Raw genomic sequence first — 21,577 nt, 5'->3', positions numbered from 1 at the left:
ACCGGTGCGCATGCGTGGTTAAACTATATGCTTCCGGTGTAATGTCACCGTGAAAGAAGAACAGAGGGACATGTGAGTGTTTTACAGGCACTGTTTACAAAATGTGTTCACAATCACATAGTATTTGACATTATGTCGTTGTATAAGACCAAAGTTCGAGAAAAAGAGTACGGTAAATTTGACCTTTTGTATATGGAAATTTAAATGCTCAATTTGATAAATTAGCTTATGTTTGATAAGTGATGTAGAAATAACGCAGATGTAATAAAATTGAAATGCTCTGTTTTACCAATTTACAAATGTTATTTAAAGAAATAACGTTTTATTTATTTTGAAACTGTGTATTTAAGGCAAAACACCACAGAAGATAGGGTAAAAATTAAAAAATATATATAGATTTTATCACCTTACGATACTTTACCAGATGATTAATCATAATACATTAAGATAATTGTTTTGTTTTACAATTTTTCTGAAATGCTATGTTTTCTCTTTTTATCACTTAATGAATCAGAAGCTGTCAACAGCCAGTAAAAAATAGCAGTGCATGAGAAAAACTTTGAGAATGTATTGTATATGTATTGTAATTGAAATCTACAGATGCAAATTCAAAACTAACAAGTGCACACACACACACACACACACACACACACACACAAAACAATCCTGTACTTTCAGTGTACTCTTTTCTTCAGACTTTCCATCAGACTCTTATTATAGAATTATAATAGTATTTGATAAATATTCCTTTTTATATGGGATTCAATTGCAATTTTCGATGTCACTGTCTTTGTGTCTCTGACTGTACAGAATGGGCACCCCGTGGAGAATGGCCCATATGTTGGCTACCAAACTGGCCCCTCTCCAAGGACCTGCTGCTTTCCGGGTTTGTCGGCATGCCAGTCGAGGCGCATATGGGGGGATGTCACAGAGGTATCCTGATTCTCATCCAAAACAGAGACAACAGGAAGACATGTTTGAAGATGACCATGATATGGATGCAGTAGAAGCCAAAATGACCTCTATTATTAGGTGAGTCCTTGTACAGAAGCTCAAAAGCAAATACTTCTGTCTTCATGCATTAACATTATTTCCTGTGCAGTGAAGAGAGGAGAAGGCATAAAGCAGCAAAGTTTCACATGATCAAGAGGAAAATGAACAATCCTGGAGCCCCAGAGAGAAGACTCAGCTGGGATGCTATTCAGCAGATAAGGTATCAGTATGAGTATGTCTGAAATACTTGATTCTGATTGGTCAATCACACAGCAGTCAAACATTTTAAGTAGTGCTGTAAAAACGATTAATAGCATTCAACATAAAAGTTTTTGTTTACATTTTGTTTGTGTACTGTGTATATTTATGATGTATATGTAAATACACACACATACAGCATATATTAAAAAAATATTTACATGTATATATTTATTTTCATATAATTTATATTATATGTTAATATATTTAATATATAAACATAACATTTTTCTTAAATATATACATGCATGTGTGTATATTTATATATTCATAATAAATATACACAGTACACACACACATGGATGTACTGGCCATCGGGAGTACCGGGACATTCCCGGTGGGCCGGTCGAGTAGTGGGCCGATCGCGGGAGTGAGGGACCTCCCCCATATTAGAACTGTTTTTTTGTTTGTTTGTTTTTGTTGTTTCTACATGTTTTATTTTTATTTTTTTATTACAAATTCCATAGTTTGTTACTATTATTTTAAAAACCATATGGTCATGAGGGCCGTGGTTTTACTTGTTGTGACCACCATCTTACTAATAGTCAGTTAAATTCTGTATTTTATGAACTATATTAAATTTCATTAGGGCAAAGGATAATTTAACAGAATAGCTTTAATAGCTTCTTTCTTTTAAAATGTTTAAATAGTGTCTTATATAAATTAGGTGTTAACTATTTACTAATGTTAAAGTTCTTAAAGGGATAGTTCACCCAAAAATTAAAATGATCATCATTTACTCACCATCATGTCATTTAAAATGTCAATAAATTTCTGTAAAGTATACAAACAGTTCAAATCAAGGGTAACCAAAGTGGTTTGATAATATTCTACAAATTATCTTCTTTTGTGTTCCACAGAAGTAAGTAAGTCATGCATGTTTGGAACAGCATGAGAGTGAGGAAATGATGACAGAATTTAATAGCAGTACATTTTCTGCATTTTAGCTCAAAATCATTGCTTTACTGTCAAGTTCCTGTCTATGTGACAAAAATGCATTATTAAGTTCATTATTAAGAATTCAGTAATATCTATCATTATTTGTTTCTGTCCTGTTTTATTTATTCATTTATTATTTATTTTAAAACAATATTTTCATTCTAAATATATTTTAGAATGTAATTAATTCCTGTGATTGCAAAGCTGAATTTTCCTCAGTGTTAAAGTAAAGGTAAAGTCGTGACGTATTGTCAAGTATGGTGACCCATACTCGAAATTGGTGCTCTGCGTTTAACCCATCCAAGTGCACACACACAGCAGTGAGTAGTGAACAAATGCACACACACCGTGAACACACACCCGGAGCAGTGGGCAGCCATGCTGCAGCGCCCGGGGAGCAATTGGGGGTTCGGTGCCTTGCTCAAGGGCACCTCAGTCGTGGTATTGAGGGTGGAGAGAGCGCTGTACATTCACTCCCCCCACCTACAATCCCTGCCGGCCGGGGACTCGAACCCGCAACCTTTCGATTACGAGTCCGACTCTCTAACCATTAGGCCACGACTTCCCACAAGGGGAAGGGGGAAAGGGACGTTCTCTGCATTTAACCCATCCAGGTACACCTGGAGCAGCGGGCAGCCATCAATGCGGCGCCCGGGGAGCAGTTGAGGGGTTCGGTGCCTTGCTCAAGGGTCTCACCTCAGTCGTGGTACGCCGGACCTGAGACTCGAACCCACGACCCTCGGGTTACAAGTCCAACTCTCTATCCATTAGGCCACGACTGGAAAGAAACATTTCCTTATTATTTTAAGTTGAAAAAAGTTGTGCTGTAGTTGTTTTTGTGGAAACCATGACACATTTTTCAGGATTCTTCGAATAGAACATGCAATTTATTTGAAATAGGAATCTTTTGTTGTAATATAAATGTCTTTACTGATCAATTTCATGCATCCTTGCAGCATTTAAATAAATTTATTTTGAAAAAAATAAAAAATAAATTTGTACTGACCCTAAACATTTGAACAATGGTGAATTTTGCAAATAAATACAAATTTGAATATAATCTTTTTATAATTTTCTAACAAAATTAAAATTTGGTACATTTCTGCATGTGATGACACAATAAAATAATGTATTTAGCTGTATATAATAACATCTTACGTCTAGCTAAAAATGTTGTAGTTATCTGCTTGCCCTTCTTTTTACAGGTACTTAAAGCAGGAGTCCCCAGAGGAATGGACACTAGAGAGATTAGCCGAAGGTTTCTCTGTAAGCCCTGATGTCATTTCCAGAGTCCTCCGCAGCAAATTCACCCCATCAGCAGTTCGAAAGCTAAAGCAGAACTCAAAAGTGTTAGCCAGTACTGGGCCGCAGTCTCTTAGAGATGGCAAAACTGAACAGCCCAGACTGTCAAAGAGTGCAACACCAGCCGTTCTCCCCTCTGGAAACACCGGTGCCCTGACAGCACGGAGTACAGGAGCGCTTGCAGTGAGGGAGACTGACACCGGACTTGTGTCCTCTAGTGGTAACATAGTCCCATCACAGCTATCAGCTGAGCAGAAAGTGACTCCTGCTTTACAAGAGCAGCCTGACTCTACAGATGAAATGGACATGAGGGATGATACAGAGTTAGAGGAGGAATGGGATGGAGTGATTCTGACCGAGGAAGAACTAGAGCACATCGCAAAAACACTGAAGAAAAAGCTCAGTCCAGTGGAACAGAAGGGAAGAGAGTTTTTTGACAGTGAAGGCAACTTCCTGTATAGAATTTGAGCAATGCTGCCAAATCATCCATGTTTATCAAAAAACTTGTTGCTCAAGTCTAGGCCTGTTCTTTTATGAATATTACTTTGTTACAATTTGCAACAAATCTGACACAGCTAGAGACAAGCTGTCCTACCCCTTAAATTTATTTTTGTTTTTCTGTCGCATTTGCTTTTTTACTCTTATGTACAAACTAAAAGGCAGAAATAAATAATACAAAATCAGTGGGACAAATCAATTTATTTCTCAAACAAACAGTTCTGTTCCAAATATACAGAGCAAAAATGAAAGATACAAAGTCGGAATTGCTTTTATTTACAGAGCTTCACAACTAATATATACATTGATTTTGCACAGCAAGAAAAGTGTAACCCCTCTTATAAATAAAATCAGTAACAATGGAAATCATTTAGCATTTTAATTTGCACTGCATCTATTATTACCCCAAGCATGGAGAGCAACTCAATTTAGGAACAAGAATTAAGTCATTTAGGGATAATAATTCTTCTTATTTTGTTGTATTAAAAGTTCACACAAATAATTTGTCAACTGAAAGAATACTAATTTTGTCAAATCTCATAATGAGCTGTGGTAATTCTTTCTGAAATGAGATTGTTCTCTTATTTTAGAATTATTGAAGATGAGATTACATTTCATTGGAAGGCATAAGCTATGCCTCCATGCTAGGCACGTGAATCAAAATATACACTGGATTTTTCTACCTATTAAACACTATGTAACTCACAATCTGACTCTTTGCAATGGAAATCGTCTTCTTTTAAGAAAATATGAGACTTTTGTTTAGGTATGTGTAAATAAATGATTACGAGAAATGTTGAAAATGGCTCCAAATTAACTAGAACTAATAGTTAAATACACATTTAATAGAAAACTCACAGCATAAGACATCAAACATCTATGCACACAGGAAGTACCAATGGAAATGTTGCTCTGTGGCATTTGAATATTCAAAATGAAATCACATGGTCAAAGACTTCAGACCACTGGAACTGTTTTCACCTCAGTGAAGTTTGCTGCACACAGATGAAAGTAATTAACACATGCAAAAGTATTGCGACTAATGATTTGTCATACAAACACTTAGTCAGGTTTTATGCGTTTCTGTGCGCAATGGTTAAAAAAAAAAGAGTCACTTTTTTTCTGCTTGATGACATGGGAATTTCCTGCGGTCAAGACGAGAACCAAGAAACGGCACAAATGTTGAAAGCTAATAAAACTATTTAACTACAAAATTTGATTCGGGCAAAGTGTGCAAGTTTATACACAAACTACACCTGTATTATACTGTACATGCATTTGTATCATTGCTTAGTTCATAAAAATATTTATTATTACAAAATTGTTCCTAACTCTCACAGAAATCACTTTATTTGAAGTGTAACAGTAGCTTACAAATTAATTGTGTAATATGTGAAAATGATCTCCATGTTCTACAGTTATTTGTCCAAATATCAAATTCCCCCTTTATTAAACTCACAGCCTATAACATAGATACACAGCTTTAGGTAAATAATGTTCATAAATCTTAAATTCTCCTTTTTGTGAAGCCAAATCTATTGCCTAAATGCTTCTCAGCATTTTATTGCTATTTTCATTATTGCACCTGATTACTTACAGCAAAGTGGACATAGACAGCAGTTACGATCACATTCTGGTGATAAGCACAGTCAGGGTTCAGTAGCACAGTATTTAAACCTGGGATGATTCATTGTATCCTGTCGCTGAATAAAATTCCTGCTGAAATAAAAATCTGATATCACCATGAGGATAAATAATACCTCTAGTTCTCACTTAAGGGCATCCGTACATAAAAAGAAAGCAAATATTTTACAAGTACACCATTGACAGTCTCATCAAACAAAGGTTTGATCTTTAAAATCACGCCCAGAAGACCCCTACATCAAAAGCAAGAATTGAAACACTCACAAACAGCATTTAAAAACACTTCTTCACTGCTTTCAGCAGAGTTACATTCAAAAGCCTCTTCTATCATGAGAACAGCTTCCTATTGGTAGAGAAGCAACCAGGTTCCCTCCCACTGGTCGAGAAGCAAGGAAGTGCATGGCGTTAGCTGGTAGATTAAGTCTGAGAAAGCTGACAGCTGGTTTGTGCTTTAGGAAGATAGAGACAGCAGCAGTAATGGAGCTTCTTCTGCTCACCTAATGCTCTCTACTCAAGTAGGTCCTGCAGAACACACACCATCATTTAGAAAGATTAGTACAAGTTGAATACATAATATACGGTGACCATACATCCTCATTTTACAGGACATGCTCTGGCTGGGATTTCTCAATTGCCTAAAATGTTCATGTTTTGGCTTTGTTTTTTTTCATACTTGATGAAGGTAATAGTTTGACCAATAGCGTGCAAGTATTATACATAATCGACCAATCATGGCATCCAAGAATGTGGGATCTACAGAGAACGGTCAAAGCAATATAAATGTGTACACACAATGTATGAGGACTGTAGAGAGAATATCAATAGGAAAACAAAGCCAAAACCTGGACAATTTATAAATCCTTTTTTTTTTTTTTTTAAATGAGGGTGTATGTTCATCTTGTAAATAATTAAGACAAACGTTTAGGTGAATTGATTAGGGTCCAAATCTGTACCTCATCTGAGTCATCATGGAAATCATTGTTGGGTGCTCCAGCAACATCTGTGTCCAGTGGTTCATCTATGCCGTTGGCTTCCACATTATGTTGTAAGACAGAGTATCTGTGTACAAGGAACCTGTAAAATATAGACAGTAAGGACAATTGTTTATTTTATGTGAAAGAATTAAATATATTCTATATGAAACACTCAAAAATATATTTGCAGAATAGACTGACCTTCCACCACAGACGTACTTCTTTACAAACAGAACTCCAAACACTACACTGGTCAGCAGGATGGCTATGACGATCGCAATGATAGGGGTGGAATGTGAGGTAGATTTATCTGTCTGTGGATTACAGAGATCCAAGTTAAATTGAGGTACATAGAGAGTGCAAATTCATCATCTTTTTTAAATGCATCGTATTGTGAACAGTTCATCTATGTGTATTATTTCTCACTGACACATAAAAGGAGAATTGTTAGATTAAGATCCAGGACACTCTTTTTAATACAATGACAGTGATGTTGGACTGGTGCTGTTAAACACCAAAAATACAAAAAGCACTATAAAAGTATTACAAAACAATATTAAAATGATATTATTATCAAATTTAAGGAAAAGGGTATTCTTTAAAATGTAAATTTTTGGGTAACCTACTAATTTAACACTTGCGTGTATATATACACTTGCATACTGTATAAATGAGCGACGTTAAAACATATTTCAAAACTCCTGTCTGAATGATTGAACTAGTAATATACAGCAGGCTAAATGCATTCTCACCAGCAGTTGAGGCTCCAGCAGGTTGCTAACGCATCTATTGCTCAGGTCAATCACCCTTCTTTCTGGTTCTTTCCCTCCTTCACATTTATCACCTGGAATCTTTCGGTACCTATTTAAAAATAACAAGCATGAAAAGCATGTTGTTTCTAGAGCTTTCCTAACGAGTCAGGGACAAACGTGCTAACCAGATGCAAGATGAATAATGCAAGATGCAAGAAAGTGAAAGTGACTAATGTCTAGTGACTAATGCTAAGACAAGGCATTAATCCTCGTGAAGTTGAAGTGAAGTGACATACGGCCAAGTATGGTGACCCATACTCGGAACAGCGTGCACACACACACAGCAGTGAACACACACACACTGTGAACACACACCCGGAGCAGTGGGCAGCCATTTGCCCGGGGAGCAGTTGGGGGTTCGGTGCCTTGCTCAAGGGCACCTCAGTCGTGGTATTGAGGGTGGAGAGAGCGCTGGACATTCACTCCCCCCACCTACAATCCCTGCCGGCCCGAGACTCGAACCTGCAACCTTTGGATTACAAGTCTGACTCTCTAACCATTAGGCCACGACTTTCCCCTAATGGTAAAGAAACAGATAACAATAAAGAGGGCATTACCCCATGGTCTGTAGCTGTTCCTTTTTCCCATGGATGCAGATCTCCAAATCGTGGCCTTTGAGATCAGCCTGTTCAATACATTCTGAGCTGTTCTCTTTACGGTAATATCCAAAGTCACTATGGAGGAGGGCAGAGAATATTTGACATATTTGAAAACTTTGATGCCTTTATTCGTAAATATATCAATATGTAACAAATCATAATCTAAGGTCTAAAATGATAAACCTTTTAACATAATAAATGACTGTAAACGTCTAGGGCATGGTAAATGTATAATTATAAATAATATAAATACATAACAAAAACATCTCATAATAGGGTTATTATTATTTGCTAAATCTAAGACAAAAACTACTGATTTAAAAGCACTTTTAAAAACCAAAATGAAGAACATTTAAAATCGAAAATAACTGAAATACAAATGATAATGACAAAGAATTAAAATTAAATAAAAAGAATTATCAAAAATTTAAACTAAAACCGAATTTCTAAGACAGAAACTAAAATATATAAATATTAATGACAAATGTGTATAGAATAACTAAGTAAAACAAAACAAATTTCTCAAACTAAAAATAAAATGAAATTTATAGAACCAGTTGAAAAAATAACTTCTGTTCCCACTCACCACAGGAAGTCATCCAGTGTACACCTGCACGGCGTGGGCTGCTTTGTGACTATGTAATCTCGGCCAATCCAACACACCGAGTCCTTTTTCATACGCAGGAAACGTTCCTTATAACCCAGCAAGCAGCCATCGTCTGGGTCGCTGATGTCGTCAGAGTGTGCTAGCCACTGAACGTAATCACTCTCCTGGCCTGAGAACCAGGAAGAAATATTACTTTGTGCTAAACTGAATTATATAAAGTGTGGATTTTGTGTGGTTCAATGAAAAGTGTTCACTCACAGGTACGTGTCAGCAGGTCTTTAAAGTCAATGGTGTAAGTTACCCAGTGGCTGATCAGAGCATCTTCATAACCCCACAGACTGACATTCACTGAGTGGGCACCAGGCTCTGAGGCCAGCCCTGTGAAGAACATCGGTGTCTTGGTGAACTTATAAACATGCCAGCATTGCCCCTCATCAGTAGAGAACCTGAGAGACACACAAGCAGACAGTTTTACCCTATATACTTGGCATATTTGCATATTTTCCGTTTGGCAAATATGCAATTCAGCAATTTTATTTTATTTTATTTCAGCTAGTTGCCTTTTTCATTTAGTTTAACTCGATGTATATATATATATATATATATATCAATTATTACAATAAAATTTGATACTAAAATGACACTGAAGAGGGGTTGCTCACTTAATCTCAGAGATGGGAATGGCTTCGTTGTGCTCCACGGCCACCAGCAGGCCTCCTGAGTCCAGGATGGCATAATGGTGCGGCCCCTTCAGAGCCTGCAGCCAGGTGTAGCCTCCATCATCAGACACGTACACATCAGGAGTCATCAATGAGATTGCGTCACCTACACTGCCTGAAAAACGGTGAGTGGGATAGTTCAAAGTTTCATCATATCAAAGTCATTGTTTTTGCAATTCTGTGGTAATTCTGTTTTGTTCAATGCAAGTTATTATTACTGCCAATTAAATTAAAACACTGAAATAAAATATTGAATTTGGTCACAGAATGGAATTGGACTTTAGACTGTTTCTAATAAGTGTGCGTGCATTACCATGAGCCAATATAAGTCCCACAGCATTAGGTTCACTCAGAGGCAGCATGGGAACATTCAGCTTCATGGAGGTGCTGTATGAGGCATGAATATGCAGACTACACTGCACAGGAGGAAGACAACACAGGGTAAGTAAAAAAACAAAGGCTAAACAAAGGCATACTGTGAGAGGTAGTCTTCTCAAGCATTTTAACTAGTTGGTCACACATTATTATTGCAACTTCCCTTAAAAGTGGTTCTTACCATTTCTGGATCTTTGGCTGTAGAATCACACTTGGTGTTCTCTGGTTTCTTCAAAGGAACCCATTCACCTCCCTGATCAAACGATATTACTGTCTGTACTGAGCCGTCTTTAGCAGAAAAGAGAAATAGAGAGAAAAACACAAAATCATTTTAGAAAAGCCCTAATTAAGGTTAATTCGGTCATGTAAACTAATTGATTTCACATTTAGTTGGCTATTTTTATCTTTTTTTTTATCTATTATTATACACTATAGTTTGGTTCAGTAAGATTTTTTCAAAGAAATAAATTCTTACATTTTATTAAAACACATTTTATTAACAAAAATGTATTAAAAGTGACAGTAAAGACATTTATAATGTTAAAAAAATCTTTAAATAAATTTCAAATAAATACTTTTCTTTTGAACTATTTATTCATCAGAGAATACTGAAAAAACATCTCAGTTTCCCCAAAAATATTAAGCAGCACAACTATTTTTAACATTGAAATATTTCTTGAGCAGCAAATCAGCATATTAGAATGATTTCTGAAGGAATCTTGTGACAATGAAGACTAAAGTATTGGCTGCAGAAAATTCAGCTTTGCACAAAAAACTTATTAAAAACACTGGTAACACTGCTTTGGCATCACAGACATAAATTGCATTTTAAAATATATTAAAACAAAAAAATATTACTGTTTTTACTGTAATTTGTTATTTATTCTATTTTTAACCATAAATGCAGTCTTGGCAAGCATATAAGTTTTCTTTAAAAAACAAAAAAAATCTTACCGACCCCAAACTTTTGAACAGTATTGTATGCCATGTTAAATATCATATGCATTCTCAAGTTTATATTTAGAAAGTAAACCACAAGCTATTGCTGTACTGATACTGTTTTTACCCGATTTTTTTATCGATTTAAAGTATACTAAGTGATACAGTCCCTCTGAAGCGATCGGATGTTAAATATACACACAGACTATAAGCATATGCCCGTCTTGTGTAGGATGTATTCATACCCTCAACCAGCACGCTAGTAGTGAAGACTCCTCTGAGGGAAGTGACGTTCGTGAAATCTGTCTCGCCACCTGGGGTCGTATACAGATGGCGTTCTAGAGACTTGGAATACACAGTGCCTCTGTCATCTGATACATAGATGGTGCCAAACCCAGTGTCTGAAAAAAAAAAAAAACACAATACAGTTAAAAGACACAGAAATACAGAGGTCTATCAAGTAGCACAAATCAAAATGCTATTGCTATAAGCCAGTGGTTGACCAATAAAAGCCCAATAAAATGTACCTATATAGTAACATAGATAATATTATGATGGTTTATACAAGGTTAGGTTGTAATGTAACCACATGTATTACGGTTATGCTAAATAAAAAGCAAAAACTCACCTCCTGGTTCATCCACATGCATGAAGACCATTTCATCATTGGCTGCCAGTATTGAATAAAACTGCTCATGGCCGACAGGAGGAAGTTGTGCCATGTTCCACGTCTCACCTTTGTCTACTGACACATGTATTGCCCTTATCATGTCCTAAAGAACATGCACACAGTTAACATCACATTCATGCATTCATACATTCACCACAAACTCAGGGGAACCCTCTCTCACACACCTCAGACGCTGACGGCATTATGTTTCCAGATCCAGCCATAACTGATGCGAACAGGAAGCGTCCGCCGATCCCAAAGGAATAGATCCTTTCGGCGACTGTCTTAATGTTAACACCAAAGTCAGCAGACTTTCTTAACACCAGCACCCCTTTATCATCTGAAAACAAAAAAAACATCAAACAGTGAAGTAACATTACAGAAATATATGGGTTAATAAGTTGCTGATGCCGCATGAGCCACCTTGGAAAAAAAAAAGCACATGCACTCTTTGCCAAATATAGGAAACAGAAATGCAAAAGTGTACACTTTCACTCAAGTGGGCTCAAAGGTAAGGATGGCCGCTGACAGGACCGGTGTTAGAAAGGATTGCGCCAGTTGACAGGACTGTCAGTGCAGTACCATCACATTTGCCGAACATGTACTGGTGTTCATACAGTTCGTAGTTTTGCAAACTAAAACATTTGGTTTTCGGTCAATTGCTGTTGCAAATTAAAATGAAAATCTAAGCTGGGCAAATAAAAATTTGAACTGATAACTGATAGTTGTGAAATTTCCAGCTGTTACTGCAAATCATAAAAATTAACTCTGAAATTTAATTTTAGATTTAGAATAACTCAATTTCAACTCAGTGACTAATGCACAAGGATGTAAAACCAGAAATAAACATAAAATTTAAACACACACATTCATGTCACCACACCTTAGATCAACAAAGCTATAAATATTACTCACAGCAGGATCCGTTAAGATTGGTGGAGAAGAACAGAATATCCATTCCCCTGTGGAAAAGAGAAAGAGAATTGATCCATGAGATTAAACTCAAGAGACCTCATAAAACAACAGCAGTCAGATCAGTTCGCTTCACTTCAGATCAGTCATTTGTTTGCAGCATAATAAGTGCAAACATGCTGCACACTAAAATGTCAAGGAAGAAGACAGTTTGTGACAATCACCACACAAATCATGTTTTTGCATTATAAATAACATATGAACAATGCAAAAAGAAGCTGGTCACATAGCGATTGATTCTCCATTAAAATTCATGGCATTGTTGTAACAAGATAGCTAGGATTGTCTGAGATCATATGGCGTATTGTTAAAACAAGACTTAAGGGAGTGACTCGGGTTGAGGAGTCTTCAGGTTGCCACTGCTGGAATACCAACAAACCAGGGTTGTTATAGTTAACTAAAACTAAATTTGAAATAAAATGAACTGAAATTAAATTGAAAAACATTTTAAGTTAGTTGCCAAAGGAACATTTCTTATTTTCATTTAGTTTAACTTAAAACAAATAAAATTAATAAAAACTATATACACAAATACAAAAAAAACCCAAAAAAACTATAACAGTAAAAATTACAAAAAAACAACAAAATTACTAAAACTTTAATTAAAATTAAGATGGAAGATACAAAAATAGAAACTAATTTAATATACAGTATATATATATATATATGATTGCTTGAATCTGATTCTAAGGTATGCAATTATTTTCAGGGAAACACATGGCCACCTAAAACCTGATGAATGTCTTTAAATACAACATCTAAACAGTGTCGTGAGGTGTGGTAACCATAGTATACGTGTAATAATTGACTCTGGTCCATTGAATTATTACAATTATTAGAAATTATTATGCACACCCGAGGTGTAACGGTCACTCTGGTTCGGGTGTGCATTCTTTAATAATTCAACAGCATATTGTCACTTATTCCATATATGTGACCCTAGATCACAAAACCAGTCATAAGGGTAATTTTCTTTTAAACGAGATTTATATATCAACATAAAGCAGAATAAATAAGCTTTCCATTGATGTATGGTTTGTTGGGATAGGACAATATTTGGCTGAGATACAACTATTTGAAAAAATCTAAATATTGAGAAAATCACCTTTAAAGTGGTCCAAATGAAGTCCTTAGCTATGCATATTACAAATAAAAATATAAGTTTTGATATATTTACAGAAGGAAATTTACAAAATATCTTCATGGCATGATCTTTACTTGACATCTTAATGATACAATAGAATATTATATATATATATATATATATATATATATATATATATATATATATATATATATATATATATATATATATATATATATATACAGTCTCTCTATGATACTATAAAAATAATGAGCCATTTCATGCAGTACATTTTCATGCAGTACAAATTATATTAATCTTCTTTTGTTACAATTTAGTGGTTTTAACAGCTGTTGCCCTTTTGCCATGTTCCTGCTCGTTCCCTATGCAAAATCTAAATTTAAAAGCTAGAACTTTAAAAAAAAAAAGGTGTATCTTATTATTTCACCTTTGTCTAATCAAAATATTTTCACTTATAATCTTTTCATAGGTTTCTTCCTAGTAACTTTCATAAGTATAATTTAGCTGTCCTCATTATCATTTTCTATTCTGGTACTCTTCTTCCAGGAAGTGACACCATTTGTGGCAAGAAAACGACACAATCATCACTTTAACACCAGATTCGAATGAATTCTGAGATGTTTTGTGGTATCACTCTAAATTATTCCAAGCCCTCTGAAAAATAACAGTAATCTGCATGATAAATGAAATCAAATTTCCGATTTCCATTTCAAATTCAAAATTTCAATCACTCACTTTAGCACTTTATTTCTGTTCTGTTCATTTTCTTGCATTGCATAAATTATCAAGTTAGAATTAATAAAGTAGATAAAGTGTCTAAGCCGAACCGCTCCATTTCTGAAACTGTGCACTTCCTTAAATTACAACACAAGAATATTGTGAATATGATTTTCATTTTAAAAGAACTGCATGGTGTGACTTTTCTGGTTTCTGAATTCATGTGTGACCTTCGCATCTTCTTTTCGTGTCTAATGCCATGCACTGTAGACTCAAGCTCTCAAGATAAAGTCTGACTGATCTGACCCAATTTCCTACTGCCGTTTTGATCCTGACTTTCGAAAAAGGTGGAATATTGTTCTTTTTTTCTAGGTTACCCAGAAGGCTGCAGGGACCACTGAGAATGAAACTAACCTACAGTCAGGAATTCTCAGAGGAGGAATAAAGGAGCTATACTGTATATAAAAACTAAAGTTCACAAACAGATCTGGCAGCCTTGGTCAAACATTAAATGTGTAAATGAATGATTGATTAGCCTCACTGAAATTCCTTGTTAATATAACTACGTCCCTGTTCAGGTGTATAAAGAAAAGACTGTTGAATTCAAGTTAAAAAACTGGAGAATTCAACCAAAGTTTGATGCAGCAGTTTATCTGGAGCAGGCAAGCTTCTTCGGACATTTGAAAGCTGAGCCGTGTGGAAAAACAGGGTGACTCAGCAGAGAATGTCTCGTGTTGCTGCCATGGTGGCCATATTTGCATGTTTGTGTTTTGTGTGTCCTGGATGTGCTGACGTAAAAACAAAGATCCAGAACTCTGGTCAAAACATATATCAAAACACGCCCTACTATATAAATGTCACTCCACCCTGAACCCCCGGTGTCTTCACAAACACAAACTCATTCCTAGAGCAGTTTTAACAATCATAAAAAGCTTACCATTTGACCACACACACCATCTCATGGATTTTCTTCCATGTGTCACCAAAGTCTTTAGAGATCCAGAGATCACGCTGAAACAACAGCAGTAAAATGATATTATGTAAATTATAATGATCGTATGCACCCCTTCAACCGCATAAAAAATGAAAAAGCACTATGAATGTAGCCCTTTATCTTCTTGTTTTTCAAAAATATACTTGAGGAGGAAGTGAATAGCAAATATTTACAATAAGGTTATTTTATATGCTATCATGTCATTTAGATAAGCACAAAACAAGAACTCTTATCAGTTCAGGAAACCCAATATGTGTTGATGGCATTTTTGAACTTCACTATGAGATAAACTAATGCACACTTTCTAGAATAAGTTTACAAATTTACACTAATTAACTCTTAAACTAATCAAATGGCTATTAGTAACTTTCCATTTGATGTCAAAAAGTTTCAGTCTATAAGGAAATAACACCAGTGTTTTAAAGGCTCTCACCGTGACGCTGATGGCTGCAAGAACATCTGAGTTTTGAGGGTTGTACATTATCTGCATTAGTGGGTGGAAGGGCAAATCTGTGTGGATGAAACTCTTGCCAAAATCTCTTGAACGGAAAATTCTGGAACCACTGCCTCCGGAAGCATCTCCCGTGAGGATCACCTGTGGGAAAGAATATCAGGACTTTAAAGTGGTGCCGTCACAAATCTGTGTAATTGCATAGAGTATTGAAACATCAGCAAAGAACAGAAAGTCCAGCTGGTCTATTTTTACTGTGATTGACATGCTGCATTTAAATAGCTACAGCCCAATTCAGCAGTCTGAGAAACATCTTTAACACAATAGTTCCCCAGCTCACGTGGGTTTACAGGGAGAAGTTACTGAAATGCTGGATTTTTGACATGTCTTGCCCACCTTGCCAGAGTTTTCCGGACCAATAGTGATCCCAAAGTCAGTGCTGATGAAGGTGTTGTTGATAAGTTCTGTGACATCCTCAAACGACTTTCCATAGTTTTCACTGTCACAAAGAGTAGAGGATTGAGAAAGAAATGAAGTAAAGCAAATACTACATTGGTATTACAAACACAAACACCCGATTAAAACCAGTACTCACCTCCTGTACAGTTTAGACTGACCGAATCGCAGGAAGACTATTGGCATCTGAAATGTTGTCAGGGCCAGCACTACCTAAGATTGAGACATGAAGACAGTTGTTTACTTTGACACAAATCTTCAAAAAATGTTTCCTGAGCAGCAAATCAGCATATAAGAATGATTTCTGAAGGATGATGTGACACTGAAGACTGGAGTAATGCCATTTTATTTTAAAATGTATTAAATCAGTTTTTGTTTTACTTTAATTACAGTTTTTAATGTATTTTTGATCCTATAAATGCAGTCTTGGTGAGCATAAGAGACAGAAAAGAAAAAAAAATCTTGCAGACTCTGGTTGTGTATGCACTGTTTTTATTGCAGTAATGGGCAGAGTAAAAATAAGGACTTCTCGACATGGCCTTGAATGTGCACTTGGGCATGAGAGAGGTTGTTAGTTATTGATAGTTGTGTTTATGTTTCTTTGTGAGCCTTGTGAACAGCCAAAGAGATCTGGGAAAATTATCTAGACAGTCTAAATTTAAACCTAAAGCTAAAAAAAGTCCTCATCTAACCTTGAATGGAACTTGTAGCATGGTGGAAGGTTCTTCCGGCGACTTCATCTCAGAATTGGCAAGCATATGATAATGTGTGTACACATAATTAATCAAAAGTGAAACTCACCCCAGTTCCATCCCCCACCCAGGCCAGAGACACAGACCGACTGATATCTCGAAAGGTAAACTGAAAGAAACACATTTTATTAATGTTAAAACAAACACAATACTGAAAATGCATCATCATGGACAAACTATAAGAGTTTTTACACACACTTGAAGGATTTTATTGCACATCCTAGAAGGACACTATCAGCCTATGCAAAACACATGCTAACCTTAAGCAAAACACTGAATCAGAAACCAAGCAACTATACTCAAAACAATTAACCGTGGAACTCAAAATAGTGCAATGAAGACTGATCTGACAAATTACAGAGATGAAAAAACTGGAATAAATTGTGAAACTGAAGATAACATATGAACACTGTATTATATTTGCATCATCTGGTTGGTTTAGATACTGCAAGTGTCTCTCAATCTTTTTGATTTGAAGGCCCCCCCCCATTGCAAATATAACACACTATTTGAAGATATTTCCTCTGTTTTTTCTGATGTAATTATTATGAAAAACTTTTTATTAACAGTTGATATACTAAAATCATTTTAACTTGTCATTCTATAAGATTCAAGATTTATGTTTTTAAACTTCCAAACCCCTTTTTAAAAGCATGCCCCAGACCCATTTTTGAGAACTACTGGTTTAGGTATTTTGTCATTTGTATTTATATAAAATAAATGTGATGAACCACTGATCTGTTTAAAAAGTCAAATGACATAGTTCCATTACACTGTCAAAGCAAATGTGTCTCATGAAAATCTCAAATCTCTTCTCTCATTTCTCCACAGTACACCTAGATAGAATAAAGTAAAGTGACTAAAATACATTCACTTTCTTGTTCTGGGCTTCATCTGTGACCCTTCAAATAAGAGTTAAATCTTCTAATCCCATCGAGTGTTTCTGAACCCTGTCTAGAATTGAACATATATCCAAACACTATATAAAGACCGAAAGGTCAGTGCAAATATAATCCTAAAACACTTTGAGACTGTTTTCTTTTGATTAACGCTTCAGTAGTAGGTCCTATCACCTCGTGTAAATTCATAAGATAAACCACAGTAACACTTTTTTTAAAAGGTTAACACATCTGTGAGTAATAAGCACAGGAAGTTTATCCAAAGGTTGTTGAGGTAGAGGTGAGATGATGAAGCTTCCTTCACCCAACCATCAAACACCTCTTGACTGTTTCAGCTCATCTGACAAGAAGCAACCAAAAATATTTCTGAGAAAAGGAAGTCACTTTTTATGACTAGTGTCAAGTGTTATTCACTGCTCCATTTTGAAATATTAAGACTTGCTTGTATTATAAAGTATATGGTTTACTAAAAATGTATTAACATGCATTAAAAAGGCCTAGCTGGTTGGAAAAAGGATAATCAAACAGGTTGTCATACCAGCTTAACTGGTTCTACAATGCAATCCAAACTACTCTTACTTGACAAAGAGGAACTTCAAACACAACCATTAATATTTTATAGTTATAAAAACAAGTGAAAAAGAAAACGTATTATGAGGGCTATGATAGTAACCACAGAAAAAAATAAGAACAAGACAATCGTATGCGTCTTCGTATCACTCAGCACTTTCGTTTTGAAAATGTTCTAGTGAAAAAGGAAAAATTGTATTTTCAAACACATTTTACATGATTTACATAATCTAGTGAGCTTTAAAGAACATTTAAACATGTATTATTTAGAAACAACTAGCACTGTTTTTACTGTTAACTTACTAGTGCTTATAGCATAGCCTATTATAATCATATTCATTTGAAACCAATCATCATAGTTCAATTTTAGTCATTATTACTCACTAGAAGTAGTAACTAATAGCAACTTGAGTTACTAACTAGAAATTAAAGTGTTAACGTAAACGTGCATAAAACACAACATGTACTAGTTAGTTTTAAGGTATACATATTGCAATGGTTTTCTATGAGAACTCTCAGATTGAACGCACATATGTTGTAGGGTTAGGGTTAAGGGAAGGTCCCTAGGTTTTGAGACACAACTGCGGGGCAGCATCGGTGCTTCGAGTGAACTTACGTTGTGCGTATTGCTGGTTAACTTGGTCTCAAATCCATTTAACCCATTACAGGAGTCTGGTCCATCATCTGCGCTCCTTTTCTGGATGTGATGGTGGATACGAGAAATATCTGCATCCGATCCCGTCCCTATTAGACTTCTGGCGGCTACGAGAGACTTCAAATACACCCGGTGCGCGTTATACGATCCTACATGGAAATCCACAGCAAATGTCATGGGAAAGAATAAAAGTGCAATAAAGTATCCTAGGCCTCTCATTTTTCGTCTTCAATGTATTTACAACACGACTGTGTTGCTGTTTAAATGCGCATCAATTCCTCTGTCTCCCTCCTGAGCGGCTGCTGACGGTATCAACAAAAACAGACTGCCTGTGACAGCGAAATGTCCCCACCGCTCATATTATGAGTGCTGCCTCCAAAGAGAGTACATCAACGCCCTTTTTATTTGATCAATGACAACTGATAATTCCCAAGATCGCAAATAAAATTGCAGACCAACCAAGCTGCTTTGACAGACTGTATCCTTCTAAAAACTTCTAAAAATGAGCAACCAAAAAAATTAATAATAAAGGAGAAAGGAATGCACCTTGCAGAGCCTGCACCTGATTGGCTGCAGCGACTGGTGAGATTTTCTGATTGGTCTGAGTTTGGACTTACATGCCTCTGTGAGTCCTTGCGATCAAGTTAGTTTGACACGTCACACTTCAGAGGACAGAGTCATGTTTAAACATGAGTCTTGCGTTTCATACGTAAAATTATCTTCGGTTAAATACCAGTAAAACGGCTATAAACTCATAATGTCAGTGACCCCATTTTCATTTAGACCTATTTAATATGAAAAAATGCTGCTGTGCCTTTTCAAATTATTCGAGTATTTTTTATTCCCCATGCACTTCTCAAATAATGTGACCAAAGCCATGCATGATCTTCCTCATGTAAATGGCTGCACAAACAGTTGCTTTTAGAAGTCCAAATCTGCATACATGCTCTACTTATTTTTATTCCAGCAAAATAATTTAGTGTCTAAACAATAGCAAGTGCATGACTCGTATTGTCAATATTCTCAGTGAGATTACAGTGGAAATTTAGTGTAGTCTTCCAATGTGCATCATGGAAGAAAAAAGTATCTGTTGATGTACTTCACAGTTCGGCCTACAACATAACCGTGCATTATCATCAAAGTCTCTGTGACTCATAACATAACAGATTTTGAGCATCTTCCCCCAGATTCGAACCATTTTATCATTGTATTACACCAACAAGATTTTTCATAGTTACTGAAGACACATGGGAACATGTAAAATACAACAAAGTGAAGGGTAAGTTTCTTAGTTTTAATCAGTTTTAACACTGTTTGTCCTTTTAAACTGTTTAGCAGTTTAGATTTCAGCATTCAGTGTCTTAAAGTTAAATAGCATTTCACATACACTCTTACAATGTATTTATGTACCAAATCATAGAAGATTCTATTACTTTTTTACTTATTTTGTGAGTGTACATGTGATTATGGCAGGCTCTGGTATGGAATAGCCTATCCCATGATCACAAACCATGTGACACAGAAAAAAAGGTTTATTGTGAGTCCCATCAGTTCTCTGTAATTCTGATCTGCAGTCATGCTTGTTCTAGATCTGCACTGCTGGCCAAGAGCCGCGTGCTTCCCATTCATATGATCCTGTCTCTTCTATTAGCGGATAACATTTTACTATTTGCTAAAGAAGTGAAGTATGGACATCATTGCTTCTGCAAAAAAGATTATAATTCTAAATGTCAGCCCAATGTGACTACAGTAATGCCTTTTTAACTTTGCAGTGCATAATAAAATTCTCCATGGGTTGAAAAACCTGTCACACAAGTAAAGATGGTGTGACCTGAATACCTCAGTAGTGACTATCTGGGTATCTCCTATCCATTGAGAGCTAGGCAACTTTTCAAAGTTAAGATGAAAACAAAAAAGCTTTTATTACCCCGGATCTGACAAGAAACTCCCAATGACAGACTGTTCTTTTTCACCATCAGTTGTGAATTTTAGGCCATGCTATGTATGTTAATGATGTTCACTCAACATTGCTTTACACAACATGGCAAACAAGGGAAAGTTCACCTAAAAATCACTCTCCAAACCTGTATAAGCTTCTTTCTTCTGTTGTACACAAAACTCCTGCTTTGAAGAATGCTGGAGTTGTCAGTAACCATTGACTTCTATAGTTTTCTATAGTATTTTTCCATGCTATGGAAATCAATGGCCGTCAACAGTTTGAGTATATGATGACAGAATTATCATTTTTGGGTGAACTATCCCTTTAATATGTGGTGTCATTTTTAAACCAAATTCACAAATTTTACGATATAGCATTGCTTAAAAATGTCTTGTTCCTTTTTTCCATCAAAACGTGCATTTGCTAATAGCAAGGACAAAGTATAAACACAGAAGTGGGGACAGGGCAAACATGCCTAAGGAAAAACAAGTAATTATATTATAATTTAACGTAGTATTAATACCAATTTGTTAAAAAAAGAGTCTGTAATAACAAACATTAAAATATCTTATCGGCTATTCATTGCAAAGCCAGATTTAACACGTAATAAGGAACATCAATGAGCTGCCTCGGGTGAGAACTACATCTAGGTAAGAGCGTCCTCTTGTGGTCAAATTACAGCAAATCACGTTTAAGACTTATTTCTATTAATTTTATGGTGACTAAAACAAATGGCCA

The 21,577-nt window shown here is 35.7% G+C and overlaps 2 protein-coding genes across 3 annotated transcripts; one reads left to right on the top strand and one right to left on the bottom strand.

Annotated features, from left to right (window-relative positions):
• The first annotated feature begins 8 nt into the window (after positions 1 to 8).
• Positions 9 to 5,207, top strand: LOC306849471 (neugrin-like). 2 transcript variants are annotated; one of them, XM_079384515.1, is made up of 4 exons: positions 9 to 72; positions 811 to 1,032; positions 1,103 to 1,213; positions 3,396 to 5,207. In XM_079384515.1, the coding sequence occupies exons 2-4, from the start codon at positions 812 to 814 to the stop codon at positions 3,958 to 3,960; spliced, it is 897 nt and encodes a 298-aa protein (XP_079240641.1). In that variant the 5' UTR covers positions 9 to 72; position 811; the 3' UTR covers positions 3,961 to 5,207. The 2 variants fall into 2 exon arrangements, with proteins under 2 accessions (XP_079240641.1, XP_079240642.1); XM_079384516.1 differs by having other exon boundaries at positions 56 to 172; positions 3,396 to 4,529.
• LOC306849470 (sortilin-like) lies at positions 4,174 to 19,458 on the bottom strand. Its single transcript, XM_079384514.1, has 20 exons — positions 18,862 to 19,458; positions 16,826 to 16,885; positions 16,164 to 16,237; positions 15,965 to 16,067; positions 15,551 to 15,712; positions 15,061 to 15,134; positions 12,245 to 12,291; positions 11,515 to 11,669; positions 11,288 to 11,432; positions 10,905 to 11,060; positions 9,902 to 10,008; positions 9,659 to 9,761; positions 9,289 to 9,460; positions 8,885 to 9,072; positions 8,606 to 8,795; positions 7,978 to 8,094; positions 7,361 to 7,469; positions 6,810 to 6,922; positions 6,588 to 6,708; positions 4,174 to 6,156 (listed from the first exon to the last, which is right to left on the bottom strand). The coding sequence occupies exons 1-20, from the start codon at positions 19,117 to 19,119 to the stop codon at positions 6,142 to 6,144; spliced, it is 2,469 nt and encodes an 822-aa protein (XP_079240640.1). The 5' UTR covers positions 19,120 to 19,458; the 3' UTR covers positions 4,174 to 6,141.
• Between the last annotated feature and the right edge of the window lie 2,119 nt (positions 19,459 to 21,577).

The sequence above is a fragment of the Barbus barbus genome, assembly GCF_936440315.1.
Source record: "Barbus barbus genome assembly, chromosome: 29".
Taxonomy (NCBI): Eukaryota; Metazoa; Chordata; class Actinopteri; order Cypriniformes; family Cyprinidae; genus Barbus; species Barbus barbus.
The sequence above is the reverse complement of the archived record's forward strand: the minus strand, read 5'-3'. Positions and strand labels throughout refer to the sequence as shown.

Coding starts and splice junctions, on each gene's coding strand:
- LOC306849471 (XM_079384515.1), top strand. CDS start 812: ATGGGCACCCCGTGGAGAATGGCCCATATGTTGGCTACCAAACTGGCC. Junction 1,033..1,102: donor AAAATGACCTCTATTATTAG/GTGAGTCCTTGT, acceptor TTTCCTGTGCAG/TGAAGAGAGGAGAAGGCATA. Junction 1,214..3,395: donor GATGCTATTCAGCAGATAAG/GTATCAGTATGA, acceptor TTCTTTTTACAG/GTACTTAAAGCAGGAGTCCC.
- LOC306849470 (XM_079384514.1), bottom strand. CDS start 19,119: ATGAGAGGCCTAGGATACTTTATTGCACTTTTATTCTTTCCCATGACA. Junction 8,796..8,884: donor AGACCTGCTGACACGTACCT/GTGAGTGAACAC, acceptor CCTGGTTCTCAG/GCCAGGAGAGTGATTACGTT. Junction 7,470..7,977: donor GAACAGCTACAGACCATGGG/GTAATGCCCTCT, acceptor ATTTTTAAATAG/GTACCGAAAGATTCCAGGTG.